This window comes from Elephas maximus, chromosome 12 (assembly GCF_024166365.1).
Source record: "Elephas maximus indicus isolate mEleMax1 chromosome 12, mEleMax1 primary haplotype, whole genome shotgun sequence".
NCBI lineage: Eukaryota > Metazoa > Chordata > Mammalia > Proboscidea > Elephantidae > Elephas > Elephas maximus.
Genome location: NC_064830.1, coordinates 81,147,757 through 81,175,170, shown reverse-complemented (window position 1 = coordinate 81,175,170; position 27,414 = coordinate 81,147,757). Strand labels below are relative to the sequence as shown.

The window sequence follows — 27,414 nt, the reverse complement described above, 5'->3', positions numbered from 1 at the left end:
ACGAAACCAAATATTAGCCGTAAAAATTCCTGACCAGATCCTGCCAGCAGCTTTTTTCACCCAAAGTTGCTAAACTTTTCCTTCCTGTTCCAACCCAGGTTTACTTAATTTATATTTGAAAAGATAGGGCTGCAGGTGAATGGAGAGCGAGAGACCAGCCGGTGACAGACTATTAGTTGATCTCGGTAAAAAGGGGAGGGCAGGGTTCAACCAGGTTAACCAGCCCACTTCAAGCCATTTGCTTTTTTTTTTTTTTGGAATCAAAGCGGTCTCCCTATATGCATATAGAATAACTGCTCAGAATAAAAATTATGTTTCAATTTCTTTGAGTTTTGATCATTTTTAACACAACCGACCAATGAGATGGGTACCATTCGTATCCTTCTTATAAAGAAACTGAAGGCTTAGAGAGATCACGCAACTTGCCTCAGCAAATAAACGGCAGTCGTGACTAGAACCAGGACATCTGCCTCAAATCCCCGCTCTCAAATACTACTTTGCTCCGCCAAAATAAAATTCGTGACTCTCTGGTGTCTTTTTGCCTGATTTGTTCCGGTTAGCTGTGAATGCTTCTGGGGACGGTGGAAGGTTCGGCACCTTAACTACCTCAGGCATTTTGTGTTTTATTTATTTATTGTGGCGGGGGGGGCCCACTTGCCGTCTGGGCGCACTGAGTGCGCACAGCCGGACGGCCTCCCGGCGGAGTTCAGAAAGAAGCGCCGGTGCAGAGGGAGTAGGGGAGCCGGAGATAAGGCGCGGAGGTCCCCGACACTCACCGCTCAGGCCTCACAACCGCCACCGCCGCTGTGGGGCGCGCGTCGACCCGGGCGCAGCACCTCCTCTCAACGCCTTCGCCAACCGCCCCGCCCCGCCGCCAGCCCCGACGGACAGGCGTGCCGGCCTCACCCTAAGGCGTGGACCCGGCGCTACGCGCGCCGACCGCGTGCCCCCGCGCAGCCTCAGCTCCCCTCGCGCGCCAACCCCGCGCCCGCGCGCTCGCCCCTCCCGTGACCCCAGCGCGCGCCGCCTCAGCCCCGCCCCTCCCGCTTCAACCGCGTACCCGTGCGTCCTCGCCGTTCCTGCTCGCCCCGCCCCTTTCCGCAGGCCTGGCACCACCCAAATTTCCCATTTCTGAGGCCGACTCAGCGCACCGCGCGTGAACCACGTCGCTCACAGACACATCCATCTGCACGCACTGCCCTGACCCCACCTTCAGACCTTTCTCATGCTCCGGGAATTACCTGCTCCTCCCGCAGGTCCCACCTCAGTACCCACTTCCACGGGAGCCTAAAGGTTAGAAGCCCAAGTTCTGAATTAATTGTTTCTCTGTTCAAGCTGAGCTGGACCGTTTTAAAAGTTCGCCTTTGCAGCTGACGTGACGTTAGGTTTTGTCAGGAGAGGGCGCTGGAGGAACACTGCAGGACAACGGGCTTCTCTTCCAACTTGTGGGGCCAGCAGCCTTGTGGGGGCATTCAGTGGCACTCAACGCCCTTTAAGTGTGGATTCCCAGTGAGTCAGACAGGTGCCCCGGCAGTCAATTTCCCAGCGCGAGCCTGCCAACATCCACCCTCTTCCCCACTCCCCACCGCCCGCTCTCAGGAACTGTTTCCTGCGTGCCATACCCAGCTGCAGTTCCGTGTCTGCCAGTCCGGACCGCCAGTACCCTCAGGTTATTTCCTGCTTGCTCAGCAACTGTGAAACAACTCTGGTCCAGGATCAATAAACTTCTCCACCTTCAAGTGGGCCACAATTAACACCTCTAATCCGTTCTGATCCCAGCCTTGGGGAGGGGCCCCTTCCAAATTTGTTTCTTCCCTGGGTATTTTCCTTGAGCCAAAGGGTGTCCTTTAGAGTTCTCTTGGTGCAGTGGTTGAGAGCTAAGGCTGCTAGCCAAAAGGTCGGCAGTTTGAATCCACCAGCCGCTCCTTGGAAACCCAATGGGGCAGCTCTACTCTGTCCTATGGGGTCACTATGAGTCAGAATCAACTGGATGGCAACGGGTTACTTCTTTATAAAAAGTCCCCTGTTATAGTTAATAATTCTTGAAACTTTCCCTGTTCAAATTACTGCGTGGTTTCTGCTGCTTCACTGCGACACGTCTAATAAACCTCCATACTTACTTGATGGGTGACCTTGGGCACATTCCTTAACCCTTCTGAGCCTCCAATGTGCGATAAGGATAATATAGCACCTACTTATCTCAGAAATCCGCCAGGTGCTCCTTGGAATCCTCCAGGTGCTCCTTGGAAACTCTGTGGGGCAGTTCTACTCTGTCCTAGAGGGTCGCTATGAGTAGGAATTCGACTCAACGGCAGTGGGTTGGGTTATCTCAGAAGGTAGTAGCAGGATTAAATAATGTAATGCACGTAAAGTGCTTGGTAGAGGACCTGACACAGGATTTTTTTTTTTTTTTTTTTTTCCTTGCTGGAAGATCAGAAGGGAATTTTAAAGAGAGTCATTAATGAAGCAAACCGTTGTTGTTGGGTACCATCAAGTCGATTCTGACTCATAGTGACCCTGTGTGACAGAGTAGAACTGCCCCAGAGGGCTTTCTTGGCTGTATCTTTACAAAAGCAGATCACCAACCAAACTCTTATAAATACACTCCATGGGGAGCTGGGAGCAGACAATATGATTATCTTAAGTCATGCTGGCTCAAAAGTTAAGTAAAGGCTTAATAAAATGAATTCGCTTTCCCTCCTTAAAGATGGTCAACTTGAGTGACAATTTTTTTTGCAATAACTAAAATCACTTGCCAGAGATCTAGAGCAATTCTGGGAATGGAACCAGTGGCATCACTAGGTGGGTATGGGAGGTGCAGACAGCACTGGATGACACTGTCAGTGGGAATGACACCAAAATGACTGTCTATAAAATTTTTGTGCAGTGTTTCAGCAGAAATTTATTATTTTTTATAAAAATAACCCTGTAGTTAGTTCCAACAACAAAAACATTTTTCATAAGCCCAGATTACATGTATCAATATACTAACAAGGCTAAACCTCTATGCTAATTTACTTTTTGAACCTTCTTATGCCCTCAGGTCAGAGCTGTCATTATTACCCAATTACAATGACGCTTTGAATCACATGGTTTCATCTGCACATGCTACAAGCACACGCTATTGTTTTTAGTTGCTGCCAGTGTTTCTGTAATCACTGATTTTGTCAAATTTTCTGATGTTTTTGCTATAATGTGTGGTAATTAGTATTTGAACCTTTATCAATGACTTTTTTGAGAATGAAGTAATAAAGGAAAAGGAGACTTCAGAGAATATTGTTGGTTTAAAGATTATCTTAGGGCCATAGTTTCAGGGGTTTATCTAACCTCCATGGCTCCAGAAAGTCTAGAGTCTGTGAGAATTTGAAATTTTGTTCTGCATTTTCCCCCTTTTGATTAGGATTCTTCTATAGAATCTTTGATCAAAATGTTCAGTAACAGTAGCCAGGCACCATGCAGTTCTGGTCTCGTGGCAAATGAGGCAGTTGTTCAGGAAGGCCATTAGCCATACATTCTATTTCCCCCTCTTATCCCTGACTCTCCTTCCTCTGTTGTTCCAAGCAAATAGAGACCAATTATTGTACCTTGAATGGCCACTTGCAAGCTTTTAAGGCCCCAGGCACCTACACAATGAACCAGGAGGTAGAACAGAAACCCTAAACATATTATTAGCCCAATTAACTGGAATGTCCCATGAAACCATGACCCTAAACCTCGAAACCAAACCAAATCCCATGAGGTGTTTGGTTGTACCTAAGCAGCCTCAGCAGCTACTCTTTGTTGTTGTTGTTATAAATATATCTCCACAACTTTTGCCAATTCTACTTTTAACAAGTGTACAATTTATTGACAGCAGTTACGTTAATCAGCTGTGCAACTCTACCCTTAATGTGACTTTTCCATCACTGTAAACCAAAACTCAGTACTCCATAAGCAATAACCTCTCCTTTCCCCTCCCTCCCACTCTGATAACCACTAAGAACTTTGATCTCTGTGCATTTGCCTTTTCTTGTCTTTTTATATAAGGTCTTACAATATTTGTTCTTTTGTGATTGACTTATCTCACTCATCATAATAATGTCTTCAAGCTCCATCCATATTGTAGCTTGTATCAAGACTTCTGTTATTGGCTGAGTAGTATTCCATTGTATTTATGTACTACACTTTGTTTATCCATTCATCCATTCACGGGCATTTAGGTTGTTTCCACCTTTTGGCTATTGTGAATAGTGCTGCAGTAAACACTGCTGTACAGCAGCCTCTTTTTGAGTCTCTGCTTTGAAGTCTTTTGGGTAATTCCACCTAGAAGTGGAATTGCTGGGTCATATGGTAATCGACTCGATGGCAGTGGTAGTGGGTTATGGTAATTCTATTTTTAGTTTTTTGAGGAAATCCCAAACTGTTTTCCACATGGCTATACCATTTTGCATTCCCACCAGCAATGGATAAAGGTTCCAATTTCCCCACATCCTTGCCAACATTTGTTTGCTTGTTTTTTATTTTAGCCATCCTAGTGGGCATGAAATGGTATCTCATTGTGGTTTTGATTTGCATCTCTCCGATGACTAATGACATTGACCTGCAGATTTTGGGATTCATCAGCTCCCCCAGCCCTGTGAACCAGCAGCCTGCCACCTGACCTGCTGATTTTGGGTTCATCAGCCCCTGCAACCATGTGAGTCAGGAGAAGCTTCCAGTCTGACGCCTGACCAAAGGATTTTGGAATTTCTAGTCTCCACAACTGTGTGAGCCACTTCCTTGAAATAAAGCTTTCTCTGTAAAAAACAAAAACAAAAACTACCTTTTTGTAAGAAAATATATAAAACTGCTTATTTTTCATAATATGAAACACAGATGGATAAATCGGAAGTGAATAAAATTGATTACCTACAGGGGTGAACGGTAACGGGATAGAGAGGAAGTGAGGCTTATCTAAGCATACTTTTTTGTATAGATTTTTAGTTTTAAAACTGTGTTAATGTCTCACATACTCAGAAATTTACATTAAATCAGCAATGATGGTGGAAAAATCTAAAATGGAATACAAACTGAAACAAGTGTATATACACATATTTCAAATGTATTACAGAACTAATAGTAAAAAAGAATCCAAGTGATTTCTGGACACTATAATTTGACTACATGGTCTCAGACTAAAGATAAAAAGAATTGCAAATGAATCTTACCATACCCTATATGTTTGTTGTTCACAGTTCTGGAACTACTTTCTGTGTATTGTAAAACTGAACAAATGAGTAAATATATCGGTAATGTTGGGAGCCAGGTTTCTCAAGGTTGGAAAAGAGAGACAAACCTAAGGCATGGGGAAAGCTAGGAATAACCCTGTGGTGTTGGACTGGAATTAGACATAACAATATGAACTCAGAGACGTTAATAAGTGGACAACTCAACTCAAGCTCATTGCTGTCGAGTCGATTCCGACTCAATAGGACAGAGGAGAACTGCCCCACAGAGTTTCCAAGGAGCACCTTGTGGATTTGAGCTGCCAACCTTTAGGTTAGCAGCCATAGCACTTAACAACTACTCCACCAGGGTTTCCAATAAGTGGACATAGACCAGGATGTCTCAACCTCAGCACTGTTGACATTTGGGCCTGGATAATTTTTGTTGTAGAGCTGTCCTGTACTTTGTTGGATGTTTTGTACCGTCCCTGGCCTCCACCCACTGTCAATAGCACCAGTTCTCTAGTCATGACAATCAAAACCAAATCTATCCCCATACATTGACAAGTCTCCTGGGTAGAAAAATCTCCCCAGATGAAACCTCTGATATGCACAAAGACATAGACACAAATATATATATATATTTACATGTATGCATACAGTATATACACACATACATAAAGCGCACATATGTCATTTTTATGACAAATACTAAAATACAGGAAAAAATAGTTAAGAATACTAAAATAATCCCTCACTCATTGCCACATCCACCCCATTTCCAACCCCAGGTCACTTGCCTTTTCTTTCTGAAAATCAAACCAGTAAAGGCAACTTTACAAAGCAAAGATTCACACTTAATTTCTACCTTGCTTAGGAACTCAACTGAAGTATTTGAACTGAGACAGAATGCCAGTTTCTCAAAGAGATTCACTTGTGCATACTTGCAGAGCTTTTAACAGTGTAAAGATAAATTTTGGGATTGAGGCATGCTAAAGGAAAGAAGCCATGATAATACACCAAATTTCACTAGGGCCCCTGTACTACACCTGAAAACTGCTACCAGAAACAAATCTACCTTAAGTCACCCCAGATCCTTATTGGGTTATGGTGATCTGGGCATACTAGTGTCCCTACCCTATGTGACTAACAGAAATATAAGTAAATCTTCTCAGTAGAGAAAAAAAATTAATCCAGAGACTCAAAGTATTTCTATAATCTTCTTCATACACAAAGTTTTGCAGTAAATTAAAAATTACTAGGAATTCCAGGAGACAAACTACGTGATACGAAGTAAAAAAAAAAAAAGATAGACAGTAGGACATTACCAGTTTTTAATGTTATCAAACACAGATGTTAAAATAACTATTGGTTGAGGTGAGCAAGAAATTATATGACACCAGCGAAGAGCCAGGCATCAGCTAATCAGAGATGAGAATGGAGCAGAGACCTAGGGATGATTGAAGCCAGATAGAATCACCTCCAGACAGAGAAAGTCTTACCAAAAATCAGAATATACAACGGAACATCTCTGAGATCTGGCAGATCAAGAGAAAGAGGCTCGAAAGTGTGTGGGACCTGAGAAATGCTAGTGTTGTGAAGACACAACTTCTGGTGGAGATGGAGGGGGGTGTAAAAGGGCCATCCTTGGAGATTTAATGGCAAAAAGGAAAAAAAAGAAGCAAGAAGCAGAAATTAAGGGTTCCCTAGAAAGAAAAGAAAATCACAAAATCAGAAAACACATCAACATGTCCTCCACCAAAATAAAGAACTGCATCAATGAAAAAAAACTGAACTGAAGTACACAAGGAGGAAAGGGTGCTCCAAGATTAAGAAATCTAGCAAGCCAAACAAAACCCTCAACCCTTGCTGGTTCAGAAAAAAGAAAACAGGATGGCATCCATAGAAGGCTAGTATAAAAAGAAAACAAAAAACTAGCTCAAGGGCGGGGCCAATATGGCGGACTAGGTGGACGCTACCGCGGATCCCTCTTGCAACAAAGACTCGGAAAAACAAGTGAATCGATCACATACATAACAATCTACGAACTCTGAACAACAAACACAGACTTAGAGACGGAGAACGAACAAATACGGGCAGACAGCGATCATTTTCAGAACCAGGAGCCAGCGTACCAGCCAGGTGACCTTTGGAGCCCGTTCTGAGGCAGAGCCCAGGGGGGCGGACGGCACAGACAAGGGGCCCAGCCCTAGCCCCCGAACTCATCCCGGGAGGGAGCCTAGCCGGTCGGCGCGGGCGGCGTAGCGGCACAGCCGGTAGGAGAAGTACCCGGGAGGCAGTGACTGATCTTGGAGTGGGGAGAGCAGCGTCCCAGCCGGGGAGCCGTCCCGCCAGAGTTTGGCGGGGAGCAGGCGTGGCGCGAGCATGGGGATCAGCTATATTTCCCTAAAGCGACCCTGGGGGGGCCCATACATTCGTGCGGGCGATGCCCACCCAGTTTGCGCGTGCGGCGCGGCGCACCGGAGGGAGAAGTCCCCGGGAGGAAGTGACTGGTCTCGGAGCGGGGAGAGCAGCGTCCCAGCCGGGGAGCCGTCCCCCTGGGACATTGGCGGGCGCGGGCGGGGCGTGAGTGCGGGGACCAGTTATATTCCCCTGAATTGACGCCGGGGGTGGGCCCAGCCGTTCGTGCGGGTGACGCCCACCCAGTTCTCAAGAGCGGAGCAGCGCACTGGAGGGAGAAGTCCCCAAGAGGAAGTGACTGGTCTTGGAGCAGGGAGAGCAGTGTGCCAGCCGGGGAGCCGTCCCGCCAGGATTTTGGCGGGCACGGGCGGAGCGTGAACGCAGGGATCAGCTCTATATTCTGAGGTGCTACACTCTTATCTCTCTGATCCCTCCCCCACCCTCCCCAGGCGGCTCCATTAACATCCGAATACCCTGAGCCAGAGGGAGAATTCAGATAGGGATCTGACTGCATTTTTTTTTTAGCTGATTACCTGGAAAAACTAGTTTCCCAGTGATGGCTCAGAGACAGCAGTCCATATCAAACCACATAAAGAAACAGACCATGACAGCTTCTCCAAGCCCCCAAACAAAAGAACCAAAATCTTTCCCAAATGAAGATACAATCCTGGAATTATCAGATACAGAATATAAAAAACTAATTTACAGAATGCTTCAAGACATCACAAATGAAATTAGGCTAACTGCAGAAAAAGCCAAGGAACACACTGATAAAACAGTTGAAGAACTCAAAAAGATTATTCAAGAACATAGTGGAAAAATTAATAAGTTGCAAGAATCCATAGAGAGACAGCATGTAGAAATCCAAAAGATTAACAATAAAATTACAGAATTAGAAAACGCAATAGGAAGTCAGAGGAGCAGACTCGAGCAATTAGAATGCAGACTGGGACATCTAGAGGACCAGGGAATCAACACCAACATAGACGAAAAAAAATCAGATAAAAGAATTTAAAAAAATGAAGAAACCCTAAGAATCATGTGGGACTCTATCAAGAAGGATAACTTGCGAGTGATTAGAGTCCCAGAACAGGGAGGGGGGACAGAAAACACAGAGAAAATAGTTGAAGAAATCCTGACACAAAACTTCCCGGACATCATGAAAGACGAAAGGATATCTATCCAAGATGCTCATCGAACCCCATTTAAGATTGATCCAAAAAGAAAAACACCAAGACATATTATCATCAAACTTGCCAAAACCAAAGACAAACAGAAAATTTTAAATGCAGCCAGGGAGAAAAGAAAGGTTTCCTTCAAGGGAGAATCAATAAGAATAAGTTCAGACTACTCAGCAGAAACCATGCAGGCAAGAAGGGAATGGGACGACGTATACAGAGCACTGAAGGAGGAAAACTGCCAACCAAGGATCATATATCCAGCAAAACTCTCTCTGAAATATGAAGGAGAAATTAAGATATTTACAGATAAACACAAGTTTAGAGAATTTGCAAAAACTAAACCAAGACTGCAAGAAATGCTAAAGGAGATTGTTTGGCCTGATGACCAATAATATCAGCTACCAGCACAATCCAAGGTCACAAAACAGAACGTCCTGATATCAACGCAACTCAAATAGGGAAAGCACAAAAACAAACAAATTAAGATTAATTCTAAAAAATAAATAAATAAACAAAATAATACACATAACAGGGAATCATGGAAATCAATAGATAAACGATCACAATAATCAAAAAGAGGGACTAAATATAGGAGGCATTGAACTGCCAGATGGAGAGTGATACAAGGTGATATAGAACGATACAAGTTAGGTTTTTACTTAGAAAAATAGGGGTAAATAATAAGGTAACCACAAAAAGGAATATCAACTCCATAACTCAAGAAAAAAGCCAAGAAAAACGTAACGACTCAACTAACATAAAGTTAAACATTATGAAAATGAGGATCTCACAATCTACTAAGAAAAACGTCTCAGCACAAAAAAGTATGTGGAAAAATGAAATGGCCAACACACATGAAAAGGCATCAAAATGACAGCACTAAAAACATATTTATCTATAATTACGCTGAATGTAAATGGACTAAATGCACCAATAAAGAGACAGAGAGTCACAGACTGGATAAAGAAACACGATCCATCTATATGCTGCCTACAAGAGACACACCTTAGACTTAGAGACACAAACAAACTAAAGCTCAAAGGATGGAAAAAAATATATCAAGCAAACAATAAGCAAAAAAGAAGAGGAGTAGCAATATTAATTTCTGACAAAATAGACTTTAGACTTAAATCCACCACAAAGGATAAAGAAGGACACTATATAATGATAAAAGGGACAATTGATCAGGAAGACATAACCATATTAAATATTTATGCACCCAATGACAGGGCTGCAAGATACATAAATCAAATTTTAACAGAATTGAAAAGTGAGATAGACACCTCCACAATTATAGTAGGAGACTTCAACACACCACTTTCGGAGAAGGACAGGACATCCAGTAAGAAGCTCAATAGAGACACGGAAGACCTAATTACAACAATCAACCAACTTGACCTCATTGACTTATACAGAACTCTCCACCCAACTGCTGCAAAATATACTTTTTTTTCTAGTGCACATGGAACATTCTCTAGAATAGACCACATATTAGGTCATAAAACAAATCTTTGCAGAATCCAAAACATCGAAATATTACAAAGCATCTTCTCAGACCACAAGGCAATGAAGCTAGAAATCAATAACAGAAAAACTAGGGAAAAGAAATCAAATACTTGGAAAATGAACAATACCCTCCTGAAAAAAGACTGGGTTATAGAAGACATCAAGGAGGGAAATAAGGAAATTCTTAGAAAGAAACGAGAATGAAAATACTTCCTATGAAAACCTCTGGGACACAGCAAAAGCAGTGCTCAGAGGCCAATTTATATCGATAAATGCACACATACAAAAAGAAGAAAGAGCCAAAATCAGAGAACTGTCCCAACAACTTGAACAAATAGAAAGTGAGCAACAAAAGAACCCATCAGGCACCAGAAGAAAACAAATAATAAAAATTAGAGCTGAACTAAATGAATTAGAGAACAGAAAAACAATTGAAAGAATTAACAAAGCCAAAAGCTGGTTCTTTGAAAAAATTAACAAAATTGATAAACCATTGGCTAGACTGACTAAAGAAAAACAGGAAAGGAAACAAATAACCCGAATAAGAAACGAGAAGGACCACATCACAACAGAGCCAAATGAAATTAAAAGAATCATTTCAGATTACTACGAAAAATTGTACTCTAACAAATTTGAAAACCTAGAAGAAATGGATAAATTCTTGGAAAAATACTACCTACCTAAACTAACACATTCAGAAGTAGAACAACTAAATAGACCCATAACAAAAAAAGAGATTGAAACGATAATCAAAAAACTTCCAACAAAAAAAAGTCCTGGCCCGGACGGCTTCACTGCAGAGTTCTACCAAACCTTCAGAAAAGACTTAACACCACTACTACTGAAGGTATTTCAAAGCATAGAAAAAGACGGAATACTACCCAACTCATTCTATGAAGCCACCATCTCCCTGATACCAAAACCAGGTAAAGACATTAGAAAAAAAGAAAATTATAGACCTATATCCCTCATGAACATTGATGCAAAAATCCTCAACAAAATTCTAGCCAATAGAATCCAACAACACATCAAAAAAATAATTCACCCTGATCAAGTGGGATTTATACCAGGTATGCAAGGCTGGTTTAATATCAGAAAAACCATGAATGTAATCCATCACATAAATAAAACAAAAGATAAAAACCACATGATCTTATCAATAGATGCAGAAAAGGCATTTGACAAAGTTCAACACCCATTTATGATAAAAACTCTTACCAAAATAGGAATTGAAGGAAAATTCCTCAACCTAATAAAGGGCATCTATGCAAAGCCAACAGCCAATATCACTCTAAATGGAGAGAACCTGAAAGCATTTCCCTTGAGAACGGGAACCAGACAAGGATGCCCTTTATCACCGCTCTTATTCAACATCGTGCTAGAAGTCCTAGCCAGGGCAATTAGGCTAGACAAAGAAATAAAGGGTATCCAGGTTGGCAAGGAGGAAGTAAAGTTATCACTATTTGCAGATGACATGATTGTATACAGGGAAAACCCTAAGGAATCCTCCAGAAAACTACTGAAACTAATAGAAGAGTTTGGCAGAGTCTCAGGTTATAAAATAAACATACAAAAATCACTTGGATTCCTCTACATCAACAAAAAGAACACCGAAGAGGAAATCACCAAATCAATACCATTCACAGTAGCCCCCAAGAAGATAAAATACTTAGGAATAAATCTTACCAAGGATGTAAAAGACCTATACAAAGAAAACTACAAAGCTCTACTACAAGAAATTCAAAAGGACATACTTAAGTGGAAAAATATACCCTGCTCATGGATAGGAAGACTTAACATAGTAAAAATGTCTATTCTACCAAAAGCCATCTATACATATAACGCACTTCCAATCCAAATACCAATGTCATATTTTAAGGGGATAGAGAAACAAATCACCAATTTCATATGGAAGGGAAAGAAGCCCCGGATAAGCAAAGCATTACTGAAAAAGAAGAAGAAAGTGGGAGGCCTCACTCTACCTGATTTCAGAACCTATTATACAGCTACAGTAGTCAAAACAGCCTGGTACTGGTACAACAACAGGCACATAGACCAATGGAACAGAATTGAGAACCCAGATATAAATCCATCCATGTATGAGCAGCTGATATTTGACAAAGGCCCAGTGTCAGTTAATTGGGGAAAAGATAGTCTTTTTAACAAATGGTGCTGGCATAACTGGATATCCATTTGCAAAAGAATGAAACAGGACCCATACCTCACACCATGCACAAAAAATAACTCCAAGTGGATCAAAGACCTAAACATAAAGACTAAAACGATAAAGATCATGGAAGAAAAAATAGGGACAACCCTAGGAGCCCTAATACGGGGCATAAACAGAATACAAAACATTACCAAAAATGATGAAGAGAAACCAGATAACTGGGAGCTCCTAAAAATCAAACACCTATGCTCATCTAAAGACTTCACCAAAAGAGTAAAAAGACCACCTACAGACTGGGAAAGAATATTCAGCTATGACATCTCAGACCAGCGCCTGATCTCTAAAATCTACATGATTCTGTCAAAACTCAACCACGAAAAGACAAACAACCCAATCAAGAAGTGGGCAAAGGATATGAACACACATTTCACTAAAGAAGATATTCAGGCAGCCAACAGATACATGAGAAAATGCTCACGATCATTAGCCATTAGAGAAATGCAAATTAAAACTACGATGAGATTCCATCTCACACCAACTAGACTGGCATTAATCCAAAAAACACAAAATAATAAATGTTGGAGAGGCTGTGGAGAGATTGGAACTCTCATGCACTGCTGGTGGGATTGTAAAATGGTACAACCGCTTTGGAAATCCATTTGGCGTTATCTTAAACAGTTAGAAATAGAACTACCATACAACCCAGAAATGCCACTCCTCGGAATATACCCTAGAGATACAAGAGCCTTCACACAAACAGATATATGCACACCCATGTTTATTGCAGCTCTGTTTACAATAGCAAAAAGCTGGAAGCAACCAAGATGTCCGTCGATGGATGAATGGGTAAATTGTGGTATATTCACACAATGGAATACTACGCATTGATAAAGAACAGTGACGAATCTCTGAAACATTTCATAACATGGAGGAATCTGGAAGGCATTATGCTGAGCGAAATGAGTCAGAGGCAAAAGGACAAATATTGTGTAAGACCACTATTATAAGATCTTGAGAAATAGAAAAAACGGAGAAGAACACATACTTTAGTGGTTACAAAGGGGGGAGGGAGGGAGGGAGGGAGGGAGAGGGTTTTTTATTGATCAATCAGTAGATAAGAACTGCTTTGGGTGAAGGGAAAGACAACACTCAATACATGGAAGGTCAGCCAAATTGGACTGGACTAAAAGCAAAGAGGTTTCCGGGATAAAATGAAAGCTTCAAAGGTCAGCGGAGCAGGGGCTGGGGTCTGGGGAACATGGTTTGCGGGGACTTCTAAGTCAATAGGCAAAATAATTCTATTATGAAAACATTCTGCATCCCACTTTGAAATGTGGCATCTGGGGTCCTAAATGCCAACAAGCGGCCATCTAAGATGCATCAATTGGTCTCAACCCACCTGGAGCAAAGGCAAAGGAAGAACACCAAGGTCACACGACAACTAAGAACCCAAGAGACAGAAAGGGCCACAAGAACCAGAGACCTACATTATCCTGAGACCAGAAGAACTAGTTGGTGCCCGGCCACAATCGATGTCTGCCCTGTCAGGGAGCACAACAGACAACTCGTGAGGGAGCAGGAGACCAATGGGATACAGACCCCAAATTCCCATAAAAAGACCATACTTAATGGTATGACTGCGACTAGAGGAATCCCGGAGGCAATGCTCCCCAGACCTTCTGATAGCACAGGACAGGAATCATCCCCGAAGAGAACTCATCAGACATGAAAAGGACTGGTCAGCGGGGGGGAGAGAGATGCTGATGAAGAGTGAGCTAATTATATCAGGTGGACACTTGAGAGTGTGTTGGCAACTCTTGACTGGAGGGGGGATGGGAAGATATAGAGAGAGGGAAGACAACAAAATTGGCAAAAAACGAGAGACTGAAAGGGCTGACTCAATAGGGGGAGAGCAAGTGGGAGAAGGGAGTAAGATGTATGTAAACTTACATGTGACAGACTGATTGGAATGGTAAATGTTAACTTGAAGGTCAATAAAAATTAATTAAAAAAAAAAAAAACTAGCTCAAAGCATTTAAAATCCCCCCTACTCACCCCTCAAAAAAATCACAGAGCAAAAGAAAATGCACACTACGCTTCAACCTGAATTAAATATCCTTAAGCAAGTGTTCATATATATGATAAAATGCCTCAAATCAGAAATTCAAAAATAACACAGATATGGACAAAAAACAGGAAGAAGTGAAACAAAAATTGACTGACTTTAGCAAAGAGGCTTAATAAAAAGACAAAAATCATCCTAGATATAAAGACTAAATTGCATGGTGTCTTAAAAGAATAGAGTTTAATGGAAAATATAATAAGGGTAATTGAGAAGAGAAATTAAAATAGCAAAGCAAATGAAAACAAAATAGAGATAAAAAAAGTTAGAGAAAGTGATTGCCATAGAAAAAGATCGAACATAGAAAAAACTGGAGTCTCTGAAAAAGGAAACAGACAAAACAAAGGAACAATAAAACCAAATGGAATAGAAATAATACTAAAATATGATCCAAGGAAATTCCCTAAATAAAAGACTAAATCACTTACAAAAGAAAACAAACCAAGTTGGCATCAGACTTCTTGACAGCCATATACAAAGCAGACAGTAGTGGAGCAGCATTTTCAAGAAAGAAAATGTAAACCAAGGATTTTATTTCCAGCCAAGCTTTTCTAAATAAAAGCAGTTTTAAACATGCAAAAACCCAGGATATACTATACTCATAAGCACTTACTGAAGAACCTGCTAGAAGATGCGCTTCATCCAACTCTAATATATTGTTAAATAAAAAGTAAAAAAGTATATGTATAAGAAAAGGAAATAAAGAATATTATATATATACACACATACATATACATATGTATGTATATACACACAGACTCACACACATACCTAAATATATATACACATACACACAGACTCACATGCACACATACATATTTAAAGGCATACATGCAGAAGCATCATTTTTGCAAAAAGAACACAAAAAGGTTAAACCGGAGACTAATAATACTGATTACCTACAGACAGTGGATTAGACTAGAAGGAATAACAAAGGCAATGTCATTTCTTTGATGATATATTTTTGTATAGTTTTGGCTTTTCAATGATGTTAATGTTTTACATAATCAAAAACATAAAACTAAATCAACAGAGAGGTAAATAACTAAAACTGAATAAAAATGTAAAAACTCTAAATAGATATTAAATTAATAACATAACCACGAGAAGCAAGAAAAAGAACTAACCTAAGTAAATTTGAAACACAGTATGTTGACACATAACCTTAGCTGAATATAAACTAAACAGAAAAATGACTTCAAAGAAATCTTAAACTCTACTTATCAGGTTTGCTGGGGGTAGCAGTGTATATGAAAGTAATTCTGAGACATGTTTTTCTAAGATTGGGCAAATGACTAAGTATATTGATGTTGCTGGTAGATAGGATTCTGTGAGAGAAACCCATTGCTGTTGAGTTGATTCCAACTCATAGTGACCCTATAGGATAGAGTAAAACATAGAGTTTTCAAGGAGCAGCTGCTGGATTCGAACTGCTGACTTTTGGTTAGCAGCCAAGCTCTTAACCACTGCATCACCGAGGCTTCTCTATGAGTTGTTGTTGTGAAGTGCCATTGAGTCAGTTCCGACTCATAGAGATCCTATGTACTACTGAACGAAACACTGTGCCATCCTCACAATCGTTATGCTTGAACCCATTGTTGCAGCCACTGTGTCAATCCATCTTAATGAGGGCTTTCCTCTTTTTCGCTGATGCTCTACTTTACCAAGCATGATGTCCTTCTCCAGGGACTGATGCCTCCTGATAACTTGTCCAAAGTATGTGAGACATGGTCTCGCCATTCTTGCTTCTAAGGAATATTCTGGTTGTACTTCTTCCAAGACAGATTTGTTTGTTCTTTTGGCAGTCCATTCAGTACTCTTCTCCAACACCACAATTCAAAGGCGTCAGTTCTTCTTACTTCTTCTTTATTCATCGTCCAGCTTTCACATGCATAGGAGCCAACTGAAAACCCCATGGCTTGGGTCAGGCACACCTTAGTCTTCAAGGTGACATCTTTGCTTTTCAACTCTTTAAAGAGGTCTTTTGCAGTAGATTCATCCAATGCAACGCGTCTCTTGATTTCTTGACTGCTGCTTCCTTTGGTGTTGATCGTGGATCCAAGTAAAATGAAATACTTGACAACATCAATCTTTTCCCTGTTTATCATGATGCTGCTTATTGGTCCATTTGTGAGGATTTTTGTTTTCTTTATGTTGGGGTGTAATCCATACTGAAGGCTGTGGTCTTTGATCTTTACCAGTAAGTGCTTCAAGTCTTTTTCACTTTCAGCAAGCAAGGTTGTGTCATCTACATAATGCAGGTTATTAATGAGTCTTCCTCCAATCCTGATGCCCCGTTCTTCTTTGTATAGCCCAGCTTCTCGGATTATTTGCTCAGCATACAGATTGAATAGGTATGGTGAAAGGACACAACCCTGATGCACACCCTTCCTGAATTTAAACCACACAGTATCCCCTTGTTCTGTTCGAATAATGCCTCTTGATCTATGTACAGGTCCCTCACGAGCACAATTAAGTGTTCTGGAATTCCCATTCTTCGCAATGTTATCCATAGTTTGTTATGATCCATGCAGTCGAATGCCTTTGCAAAGTCAATAAAACACAGATAAACATCTTTCTGGTATTCTCCTTCAGCCACGATCCATCTGACATCAGCAATGATATCCCTGGTTCCACATCCTCTTCTGAATCCTGCCTGAATTTCTGGCAGTTCCCTGTTGATATACTGCTGCAGCGGCTTTTGAATAATCTTCAGCAAAATTTTACTTGCGTGTGATATTAATGATATTTTTTGATACTTTCCACACTCAGTTGGATCAACTTTCTTGGGAATAGGCATAAATATATATGTATTTCTTCAAGTCTATGAGATCTCTTCCTCTGTGAGAGAAAACCTAAAAACCCGTTGCTGATGAGTAGCTCCTATAGGACAAAGTAGAACTGCCCCATAGGGTTACCAAGGAGCAGCTGATGGTTCAAACTGCCAAACTTTTGGTTAGCGAACTGAGCTCTTAACTACCAGGGCTCCTCTGTGAGAGACCCACCAAAAAACCCACTGTCGTTACACCACCAGGGTTTCCTCTGTGAGAGAAAGAAAAGAAAGGGAGGTACAAATACACAAAGGGAGGAGGAGGGGAAGAAATCTGTGGTGTTGTGTTGGAATTGACAGTATCAATATAAACTCATGATTGAAAAAAAAAATCCTTATCTGTTCACTGAAAGAATCTAGAAGCAATGACACCCCAGTAGCAAAGAGCACACCTACAGTAGCTAGATCTTAGTTTCTAAATATAATTCCCAACTAGGAGGAACCGGGCCTCCTTGGTTGATTGATTCTAGGTCTGGGTGTTCAAGGTCAGCCTGGAATATCTAGTTCTCTCAGAAAGACAGTTCTCAAAAACTGACAGAAAAACATTACAAGGACACTGCTTGAAAAAGACCTACTGGCTAAATCTGGGACAATTTTAGCATCAAAAAAGAATAATGATCAAAGGATGGCAATCATTCAGATTATGTTCTCTGATCATAATGGAATTAAGCTAAAAAAATTGACAAAAATATAACCAGAAACGCTCCAACTGCTTGGAAATTAAGCAATATGCTCTCAGTAACTCACGGAATAAAGGAAGAACTCAAAACAGACTAATCTCTTAAACACACATGTAAAATTTCTTAACAAAATATTGGCAAATCAAATTCATTGAATAAACTCCAACTAAGTGGCATTTATTCTGTGTATGTGAGGATGGTTTGGTATTTGAAAAACCACTACATTAACAAAACAAGAAAAAAATTATATGACCATCTTGTTAGATACAGAAAAGCACTTGACAAAATTGAACACTAATTCATGATCTTAAAAAAATCTTAGCAAACTTGGAAAAGAAAGAAGCTATCTAAATCTGATAAAGAACCTCTATAAACAACATACAACAAAAACAAGGCTCAAATCAGTAAAACTGACAAACCTTTAGCTAAAAACCCATTGCCATCAAGTGAATTTCGACTCATAGTGACCCTATTGAACTGACAGAAAAAGGGAAAAGATGCAAATAATCAAATTAAGAAATGAAAGAGGAGACATTACGACTGAAATAAATAAAATTATGACAGAATATTATGAGCAACTATACAGCAACAAACTGGATAACCTAGATGAAATGGGCAAATTCTTAGAACCACACAACCTACCCAAAATGACTTAAGAGGAAATAGAAAATCTCATCAGACTCATAGCAAGCAAAGAGAGTAAATCAGTGATCAAAGATCTCCACCCCCCCCGCCGACCCCCCTCAAAAAAAGCCCTGGATGAGATGGCTTCACTGGGGAGTTCTACCAAACATTTAAAGAAGAACTGACACCAATCCTGTATAAACTATTCCCAAAGATAGAGAAGGAAAGAATACTCCCTAATTCATTCTGTGAAGCAAACATAACCCTGATACCAAAACAAGATAAAGACACCACAAGAAAACTACAGGCCAGTATCCCTTAAGAATATAGATGCAAAAATCCTCAACAAAATATTAGTGAATGGAATCCAACGGCACATGAAAAGAGTCATACACCATGACCAAATGAGATTCATTCCAGGAAAGCAGGGATGATTCAACATTAGAAAATCAGTTAACATAATACACCAACCACATCAATACAGCGAAGGAAAAGAACCACATGATCATCTCCACGGATGCAGAAAAAGAATCTGATAAAATCCAACACTCTTTCTTGATGAAAACCCTCAAGAATATTGGAATAGAAAAGAAGTTCCTTAGTATGATTCAGAGGATGTATGAAAAGCCAACAGCCACCATTATACTTAATAGTGAAAGACTGAGAACTTTCCCCTTGAAATCAGGAACAAAACAAGGATGTTTGCTCCTACCACTTCCATTTAATATTATGATGTTAGAAGTCCTAGCCAGAGTAATAAGACAAGAAAAACAAATAAAATGTATCCAGATTAGAAAAGAAGAGGTAAAATTCTCTCTCTTTATGGATGACAACCTGAATCCCTAAGATTCTGCAAGAATGCTTCTAGAGCTAATAGAGAAATTTAGCAAAGTTGCAAGGCACAAGATTAACAAACAAAAATTAGCTGGGTTTCTATACATCAGCAATGAGAAATCTGAAAAAGAAATTAGGGAAATCATTCCATTTACAGTAGCATCTAAGAGAATAAAATTTTATTGTTGTAAAACATATATAACAAAATGTTGCCATTTAACCTTTTTTAAGTGTACGATTCAATGGCATTAATTATATTCACCATGTTGTGCAGCCATTACTACCATCGATTTCCAAATATTTTTTTACCACCCTAAACAGAAACTCAGTACCCCTTAAACAATAATTTCCCTTATTTCCCTTCCCCCAGCCCTCGGAAATCACTAATAAACTTTTGTCTCTATACATTTGCCTATTCAAAACATTTCATATAAGTGGGATCATACAATATTTGTCCTTTTGTGTCTGACTTATTTCATTCAACATAATGTCTTCAAAGTTCATCCCTGCTGTAACATATATTAGATCTTCATTTCTCTTTATGCCTAAATAATAATCCATTATATTTATGTACCACATTTTGTTTATCCATTCACCCGCTGATAGACATTTAGGTTGTTCCCGCATTTTGGCTATTGTGAATAGTGCTGCAATGAACATTGATCTACAAGTATCTGTTTGAGCCCTTGCTTTCAAGTCTTTTGGGTGTATACCTAGCAGTGGAATTGTTGGGTCACATGGTAATTTTATGCTTAACTCTGAGGAAATGCCAAACTCTTTTCCACAGCAGCTGCTCCATTTTATATTCCCACCAGCAATGTATGAGAGTTCCAATATTTTGATGTTTAAATGAATGAAAACAAAAACATACCAAAGTACATGCAATGCAGCAAAAGCAGTTTAGCTGTAATGCCTACATTAAAAAAGATTTCAAATTAATAACCTAGCCTTGCACCTACAGGAACCAGAAAAAAAAAGAGCAAATTAAACCCAAAGCAAGCAGAAGGAAGGAAATAATAAAGATTAAAGCAGAGATAAATGAAACAGAGAATATAAAAATATTAAGAGAATCAAAGAAAGGAGAGTTAACCAGAGTCCTGGTTGCCAGCCCCCACATTACTAATAATTTAATATTATTTCTATTAAGCCATTACTACTAATAGTAGTTTCATTATTTTAATAATAAAATGAAAAATATATAATACCTAATAACACTTATTGGAAACCCTGGTGGTGTAGTGGTTAAGTGCTACAGCTGCTAACCAAAGGGTTGGCAGTTCAAATCCACCAGGCGCTCCTTGGAACTCTATGGGGCACTTCTACTCTGTCCTATAGGGTTGCTATAAGTTGGAATCGACTCGACGGTTTGGGTTTTTGGTGAATAACACTTATCAAATACATTTATTATGTAACACTTATTATTATACTTATTGGAGTCCTGGTGGCACAGTGGTTAAGCACTACAGCTGCTAACTAAAAAGTCAGCAGTTCAAATCCACCAGCTGCTCCTTGGAAACCCTATGGGGCAGTTCTACTCTGTCCTATAGGGTCATTATGAGCTGGAATCAACTTGACGGCAACAGGTTTGGTTTTTTGGTTTTATTATGCTTTTTAATACTCATTAAACATCTACCTGATTAAAAAAAAAAAAGCACTTCACAAAAATGATGTCATTTATGCCTCATAGAAATTAGAAATTATTGAACTAGCACATCAATCTATCTTTATTTTGCTTCAACTGAAGCTAAAGAGGGACATGCATTTTAAAACAAAATACATTAAGTAAATAATAGAGATGTCACAGGGTATTAGAGCCTCCACAGAACCTGGCAGTTGGACTCCTAGTATATGTGGTCACCTAAGAATTCCTTCTACCTGCTGAGGTGGTAAAGCCCCTGAGCCAGACCAGAGGTATTGCATAACTTTCACTTTGAAAAGGCTCTGGAGCCTTGGAACCAGTTTATTCTGTCTCTGGTTCCAACAGAACTAATTCAACCAGGACCAATTTCCCCAGCACTACTTTAATGAGTCCCTGGGTGACATTACCCAAAACGCTTTAAGGAAAATGGTTTGAGTTTATTCACAGGTTGGTCCTGTTCCTACACGATTTGCTGGAACTGGATAGATGAACTTTCCAATGTGTAGATGGATAAATAAGGAGAGAGAGAGAGATGCTGTTGAGTTAACTCCAACTCATGGCATCCTTATGTAAACAAAATATTGCCCAGTCCTGCCACCCTCATGACTGTTGGCATGTTTGAGTCCATTGTTGTGGTTATTGTGCCATCCATCTCACTGTGGGTCTCCCTTACCCTTTTTGGCCTTCTATTTCACCAAACATGATGTCTTCCTCCAGCAATTCATCCCTCCTGATGACGTGTCCAAAGCAAGCAAGTCCAACAACATTCTGTCATGATTCTTAAGATTTTCATTGGTGAATTTGGGAAGTAGATCGTCAAGCCTTTCTTCCTAGTCTGTCTTAGTCTGGAAGTTCCTCTGAAGCCTGTCCAACATGGGTGATCCTGCTGGTACTTGAAATACCAGAGGCATAGCTTCCAGCATCATAGCAACACACAAACCACCACAGTACGACAAACTGGAACGTGCATTTAATAAGGGCTAAATTCTTTAATTCACAATAGAAGCAAATATATATCTGGCTTTCCTATCTCATATCTTTCTCTTTCTTGGCTAGTATTTGATATTGCTTTTCTTTCTCCTTAAGAATAATGAACTGAACGGTTTATTTTCTTTTACCTCTGTATTTTTTTAAACCCAATAAATGTTACATGATAATAATTATAAGAACAAAAATAATGGGCCATAAACATTTCTGCAACTCCAGTATCCCTGGGCATGAATTCTAGGGTGATGAACTGAAGAAACAAAATTGTGTAATTGAAATTAGCTTTTCCCAACCACCACAGCATCTTCTCTCTTTTTTTTTTTTTTTTTTAAGACAGTTATGTTTAATACCCTTATGTGACTATAAGTTTGGCAAAATACAGAGATCACTGAAACAGATATTTTAACAATTTTATAAAACTATACAATCTTTCAAGTGGTCAGAAATCATTTCTCATTACAAGTACTTAAAGCAAAAAAAGCAGAAACAAAATCATACAGTTAAACTTTTAAGAGTACAGTGTTTAATGTTTGCCAAGTTAAATTTCTACAGCTAACAAGAAGACAGATGAGTAGTTACTAGGACTCAGACCACGTCCTAAGGAAGGTTTATTGGGGCGCGATCCCAATCACAGCACAAGCCAGGCGACCTCCAGCATTGCCTGTCTTGGTGCTTTCTTCATTTCCACCTTGGCCCAAGTCATCCACTTTTTCATGGATCACCATGGTGCGGCCAATGATAGAATTGCTTCCTGTGAGCGAGATCACAGAGTCTTCAATACACACGTCGGCCATGCCATCCTTGTCGGCAGTCACATTGCCCACGTCTCCAACATGCCTCTCTTCAGACTGGGGCCCACCATGTTTTTTGGACTGAGGATTAAAGTGAGGACCAGCACTGGTAGAGCCTTGTGTATTATCTCCAAACTGGTGAACGTGGAATCCATAGAGGCCTTCCGTCAGTCCTTTGATTCTTCCCGAAACCTTGACGGGCCCATCTCCCTTCTGCTCGAAGTAGACGGTGCCCGCCACAGGGCCGTCGCCCTCCAGCACGCACACGGCCTTGGTCGTCACGACTCGCGAGGCACCCTCCGGGCCGGCTCCGAAGAGGGAGCGGGGCGGCGCGAGAAGATCACGCAGCAGCAGTCGCCAGCGCAAAGCGCAGCATCTTCTCTTTTTGTGGACAATATAAGAGGTTTGATTATTACGTGGCTACTCTGTGCCAAGCACTGTGCTAAGAGTACTACATATGATTTATTTCGTTGGTACATATTTTGACACTTAACCCTGGTGGCGTAGGGGTTAAGAGCTACAGCTGCTAACCAAAAGATGGGCAGTTTGAATCCCCTAGATGCTCCTTGGAAACTCTTTAGGGTAGTTTTACTCTGTCCTACAGGGTCACTATGAGTTGGAATTGACTCAAAGGCAATGAGTTTAGTTTTTTTTATACACTGTCTTATAGCACACTGTGACCATTTCCTCATGCCCTGTGTAGCTCCCAACCCAAATGCCAGGGAGCACACCCAAGCATCCACTCCTCCTAACCCATTTTTTGAAGTCCCTAGGTGGTGCAAACAATTAACATGCTCGGCTGCTAACAGAAACATTAGAGGCTTAAGTCCACCCAGAGGCATCTCAGTTGAAAGGCCTGGAAATCTACTTCCCAAAAAGCAGCCATTGAAAACCCTACGGAGTACAGTTCTTCTCTGACACACATGGGGTCACTATGAGTTAGAATCCACTCCACAGCATCTTGATTTTTTTTAACCCATTTCCCAGACTCCAATCTCACTCATCAGTTTCATCTTACACATTGGCACAAGACTCACCTTTCTAAAGTTTAATCTCTTTGAGCATGTAATTTCTCTCCAAAGGATCACTCTTAGCTGTCTGACTCCAAGAAGCATTCCCAGCTTTATCTCCTACTGCTCCTAGGCAACAGCCTCCTGTTCCAGCCCAATTTGTCTGGCAATTCACTGTTCCCAAGGACTAGACCAGTGTAATGTAATGTTCAGGAGCATGGTTCTGGCGTCGAACTGTTGTCGTACCGTCAAGTTGATTCCAACTCATGGATACTCCAAGTGTCACAGAGTAGAGCTGAACTCCATAATATTTTCTTCACTGTTGATCTTACAGAAGCAAATCAACAGGGCTTTTCTTCCATGTTGCCACTGGGTGGGTTCCAACCTCCAAACTTTCAGTTACCAGCCTACCCATGTCTGACCACCCAAGGGCAAATCCCAGATCCTCTGCTGACTTGCTGGGTGATATTGGACAAATCCCTTCACCTCTTGGAGCTTCATATGGACTGTAAAGCTAATGACAACACCTCCCTACTTAAAAAGTTGTTATATAATTAAATGATATAATGCACATAAAGGGTTTGGTGCAGTACCTAGCACTTAGTAAAGATCAATAACTGTCGCTTTATTTACATTAAAAAAGAAAAAAACAGTGCCATCGAATTAGGCCTTATTTATCCTTGCTCCCTCAAGAAACCCTTACCTAAGCACCTCAGGTCAAAACAACCTCTCTCCTTTCTTTGAACTACTAAAAGCATTTACTTTTCCTATTTGGTGCCAAAAAAAAAAAAAAAAAAAAATTTTTTTTTTTCTCCTATAGGATTTATTGATGAGAAACAGTTTTGATTCTCCTGAGATCCAAGATTTCTGGGGTCCAGGGAGTTGGGGTGACCCACAAAGGCCCTGAGATCATCTGAACCTTGAGCCTTGAGAAAACTAGTTTCCTAAAGTCACCTTTAAGTCAAACAATAGCCGAGTAAGTAGTGGTGTAACCAATAATTAATCAGAGATAACCACTGCCAACTTCACCAATTGTGGTGTAGGATTTTATCTTAGAAAATTAATAGGGAGATACTCAGGTTTATCATGCATATACTGGTTTAGTTTATTGCAAGGTAGTCATGGCAAGGCACACAAGTAAGATCTCACAGCATTCATTTAGAAGCAGAGAATCAGAATTAACAACTATAATTTACTTTAATGGTTGGAGTCCAAATCTTTCTTACCTTTCCTGAGAGGTCTGGGGAGGAAGGCTTGACCATGGCTCAAACTCAGCAGAGGGCCCTCGTAGCTAGGGTCCAAGGTCAGCGGTCTCAGGCAGAGTCTCAGCAGGCTCTCAGTGTTTGCCTCTGCCTTCTCAGTGAGTAAGCATAAATTTAGGGTTTAAATCCGAAATTCTCTCCTTGGCCTCACACAATAAGGACTCATGTGGGACGTCAAAGTCTAGTATGTCATATCTTTTCTCCAGGGCTAAAGGTGAGCCAAATGAAACATTTTTTCTTCAAGGTTAGAGATTAAAAAACTAAACCCATTGCTGTCGAGTCGATTTCTACACATAGCAACCCTATAGGGCACAGTAGAACTGCCCTGTAGGGTTTCCAAGGCTGTAATCTTTATGGAAGCTGACCGCCACATCCTTCGCCCAGTTAGAGGCTGATGGGTTCTAACCATGGATCTTTTGGTTAGCAGCTGAGCACGTAGCCACTGCACCACCAGGACTCCTGATTAGAGATTAGAGAGGTTTAGACTTATGTCTCAATGCTAGTTTACAAATAGTAACTATGTAATGTCTTCTTTATCACAGCATGTCAGGTCAAGTCAACTTAAAGATTGTTTACATTCTTTACGTACTTCACATGTGTCTATATTTCTATGTCTAAGTTCAAAAAATTTGTAAATAACTTTCTCATTACTTACAGGTTTCTAATGGGTTATAGTTGATGTCAGAGAACCTCACAAAAGATAGACATATTTCTGTTTTTAAGTTCATATTATGAGTGCTTATACATATGTACTTTGAAAGCACAATAGTGAATTATATCTTATGGGATTTGAGAGCATTATAGAAACATGTATGTAGCCCTGGTGGTGTAGTGGTTAAACGTTTGGCTCCTAACCAAAACATTGGCAGTTCGAATCTAACAGTCGCTCCTTGGAAACCCTATGGGGCAGTTCTACTCTGTCCTATACGGTCACTATGAGTCGGAATCAACTCGACAGCAATGTTTTTTTTTTTGTTTATAGAAACATGCAGAATGTAAGTAGCTTAGTGAAGAAGGTTTTGCCTTGGGCGTTGTGCTCTTTTGAAGAATTACGTGTTGATAGATTGATGCCTTTGAATTATGGTGTTGGGGAAGAATATGGAATATTACCATGGACTACCAGAAGAAGGAACAAATCTGTCTTGGAAGAAGTACAAACAGAATGTTCCTTAGAAGTGAGGATAGCAAGACTGTATCTTACATACTTTGGACACATCAGGAGGGACAGTCTCTGGAGAAGGACATCATGCTTGGTAGAAGGTCGGTGAACAAGAGGTGGCCCCTCAACAAGGTGGATTGACACAGTGGCTGCAACAATGGGCTCAAACATAGCAATGATTGTGAGGATGGTGCAGGACCGGGCAGTGTTTCATTCTGTCACTATGAGTTGGAGCTGACTTGCCAGCACCTAACAATAACAACAGTCAGCTTCAAGAAACAGAAACACCAGGGTCACACTGAAAGCTGTGTTTTAGGTAAACTGTTATGATGAAAACACTGTTCCAGCATTTCTCCATGACAATGTCATAATGTGGGGTATAAGAATTTCTGGACATTCTTTCATCTTGGGAACACTTTGACTCTCTAGTCAAAAGTGTTGCCTGATTTGCAAATCATAAAAAAAAAATCATACATTAAATAAATGAGCCTTGCTGACACAATGGTTAAGCGCTCGGCTACTAACCAAAAGGTCTGCACTTCAAACCCACCAGCTGATCCACCAGAGAAAGATGTGGCAGTCTGCTTCCATAAAGACTATGCCTTGGAAGCCCTAGGGGCAGTTCTACTCTGTTTTATAGGGTCGGTATGTGTTGGAATCGACCTGCTAGCAATAGATTTATATTAAATAAACGTCAAATCAGTTTCTATTATTGGCTTAATATTATTTTAACACTGCCCTGCATTGTTAGTAACCTTCCCATGTACATACTGTCTTATTTCCCCATCTCAAGCATAAATTCCTTGAAGAAAAGCCCTATGTTGTTTTATGCACTTTGGCTCTTGATGTGCCCCAGGCCATTACACTTGCCCTGGGAACTTCACTCTTGTTAAAGTTGGCTGTCAGTTAGGTTTGTAAGGGGGAGGGAGGTGGAACTATGCACTTAAAGCAATCACCAGCCAGGGCGAGATTAAGATAAGAGACCCCAGACGGGGGCAGAATTGAAAAGAATATG

General features: G+C 40.5%; 2 protein-coding genes across 2 annotated transcripts in view; both read right to left on the bottom strand.

Annotated features, from left to right (window-relative positions):
• Positions 1-956, bottom strand: part of LOC126087504 (phospholipid-transporting ATPase ABCA3-like) — a 188,787-nt gene extending 187,831 nt beyond the window's left edge. The window contains exon 1 of the mRNA XM_049905035.1: positions 777-956. The gene's annotated coding sequence lies outside the window, so the exon portion shown is untranslated. The remainder of the gene's footprint in view (positions 1-776) is intronic.
• Positions 957-22,697: 21,741 nt separating this feature from the next.
• Positions 22,698-25,240, bottom strand: LOC126087503 (superoxide dismutase [Cu-Zn]-like). Its single transcript, XM_049905034.1, has 2 exons — positions 25,205-25,240; positions 22,698-23,349 (listed from the first exon to the last, which is right to left on the bottom strand). The coding sequence occupies exons 1-2, from the start codon at positions 25,238-25,240 to the stop codon at positions 22,786-22,788; spliced, it is 600 nt and encodes a 199-aa protein (XP_049760991.1). The 3' UTR covers positions 22,698-22,785.
• Positions 25,241-27,414: the final 2,174 nt, after the last annotated feature.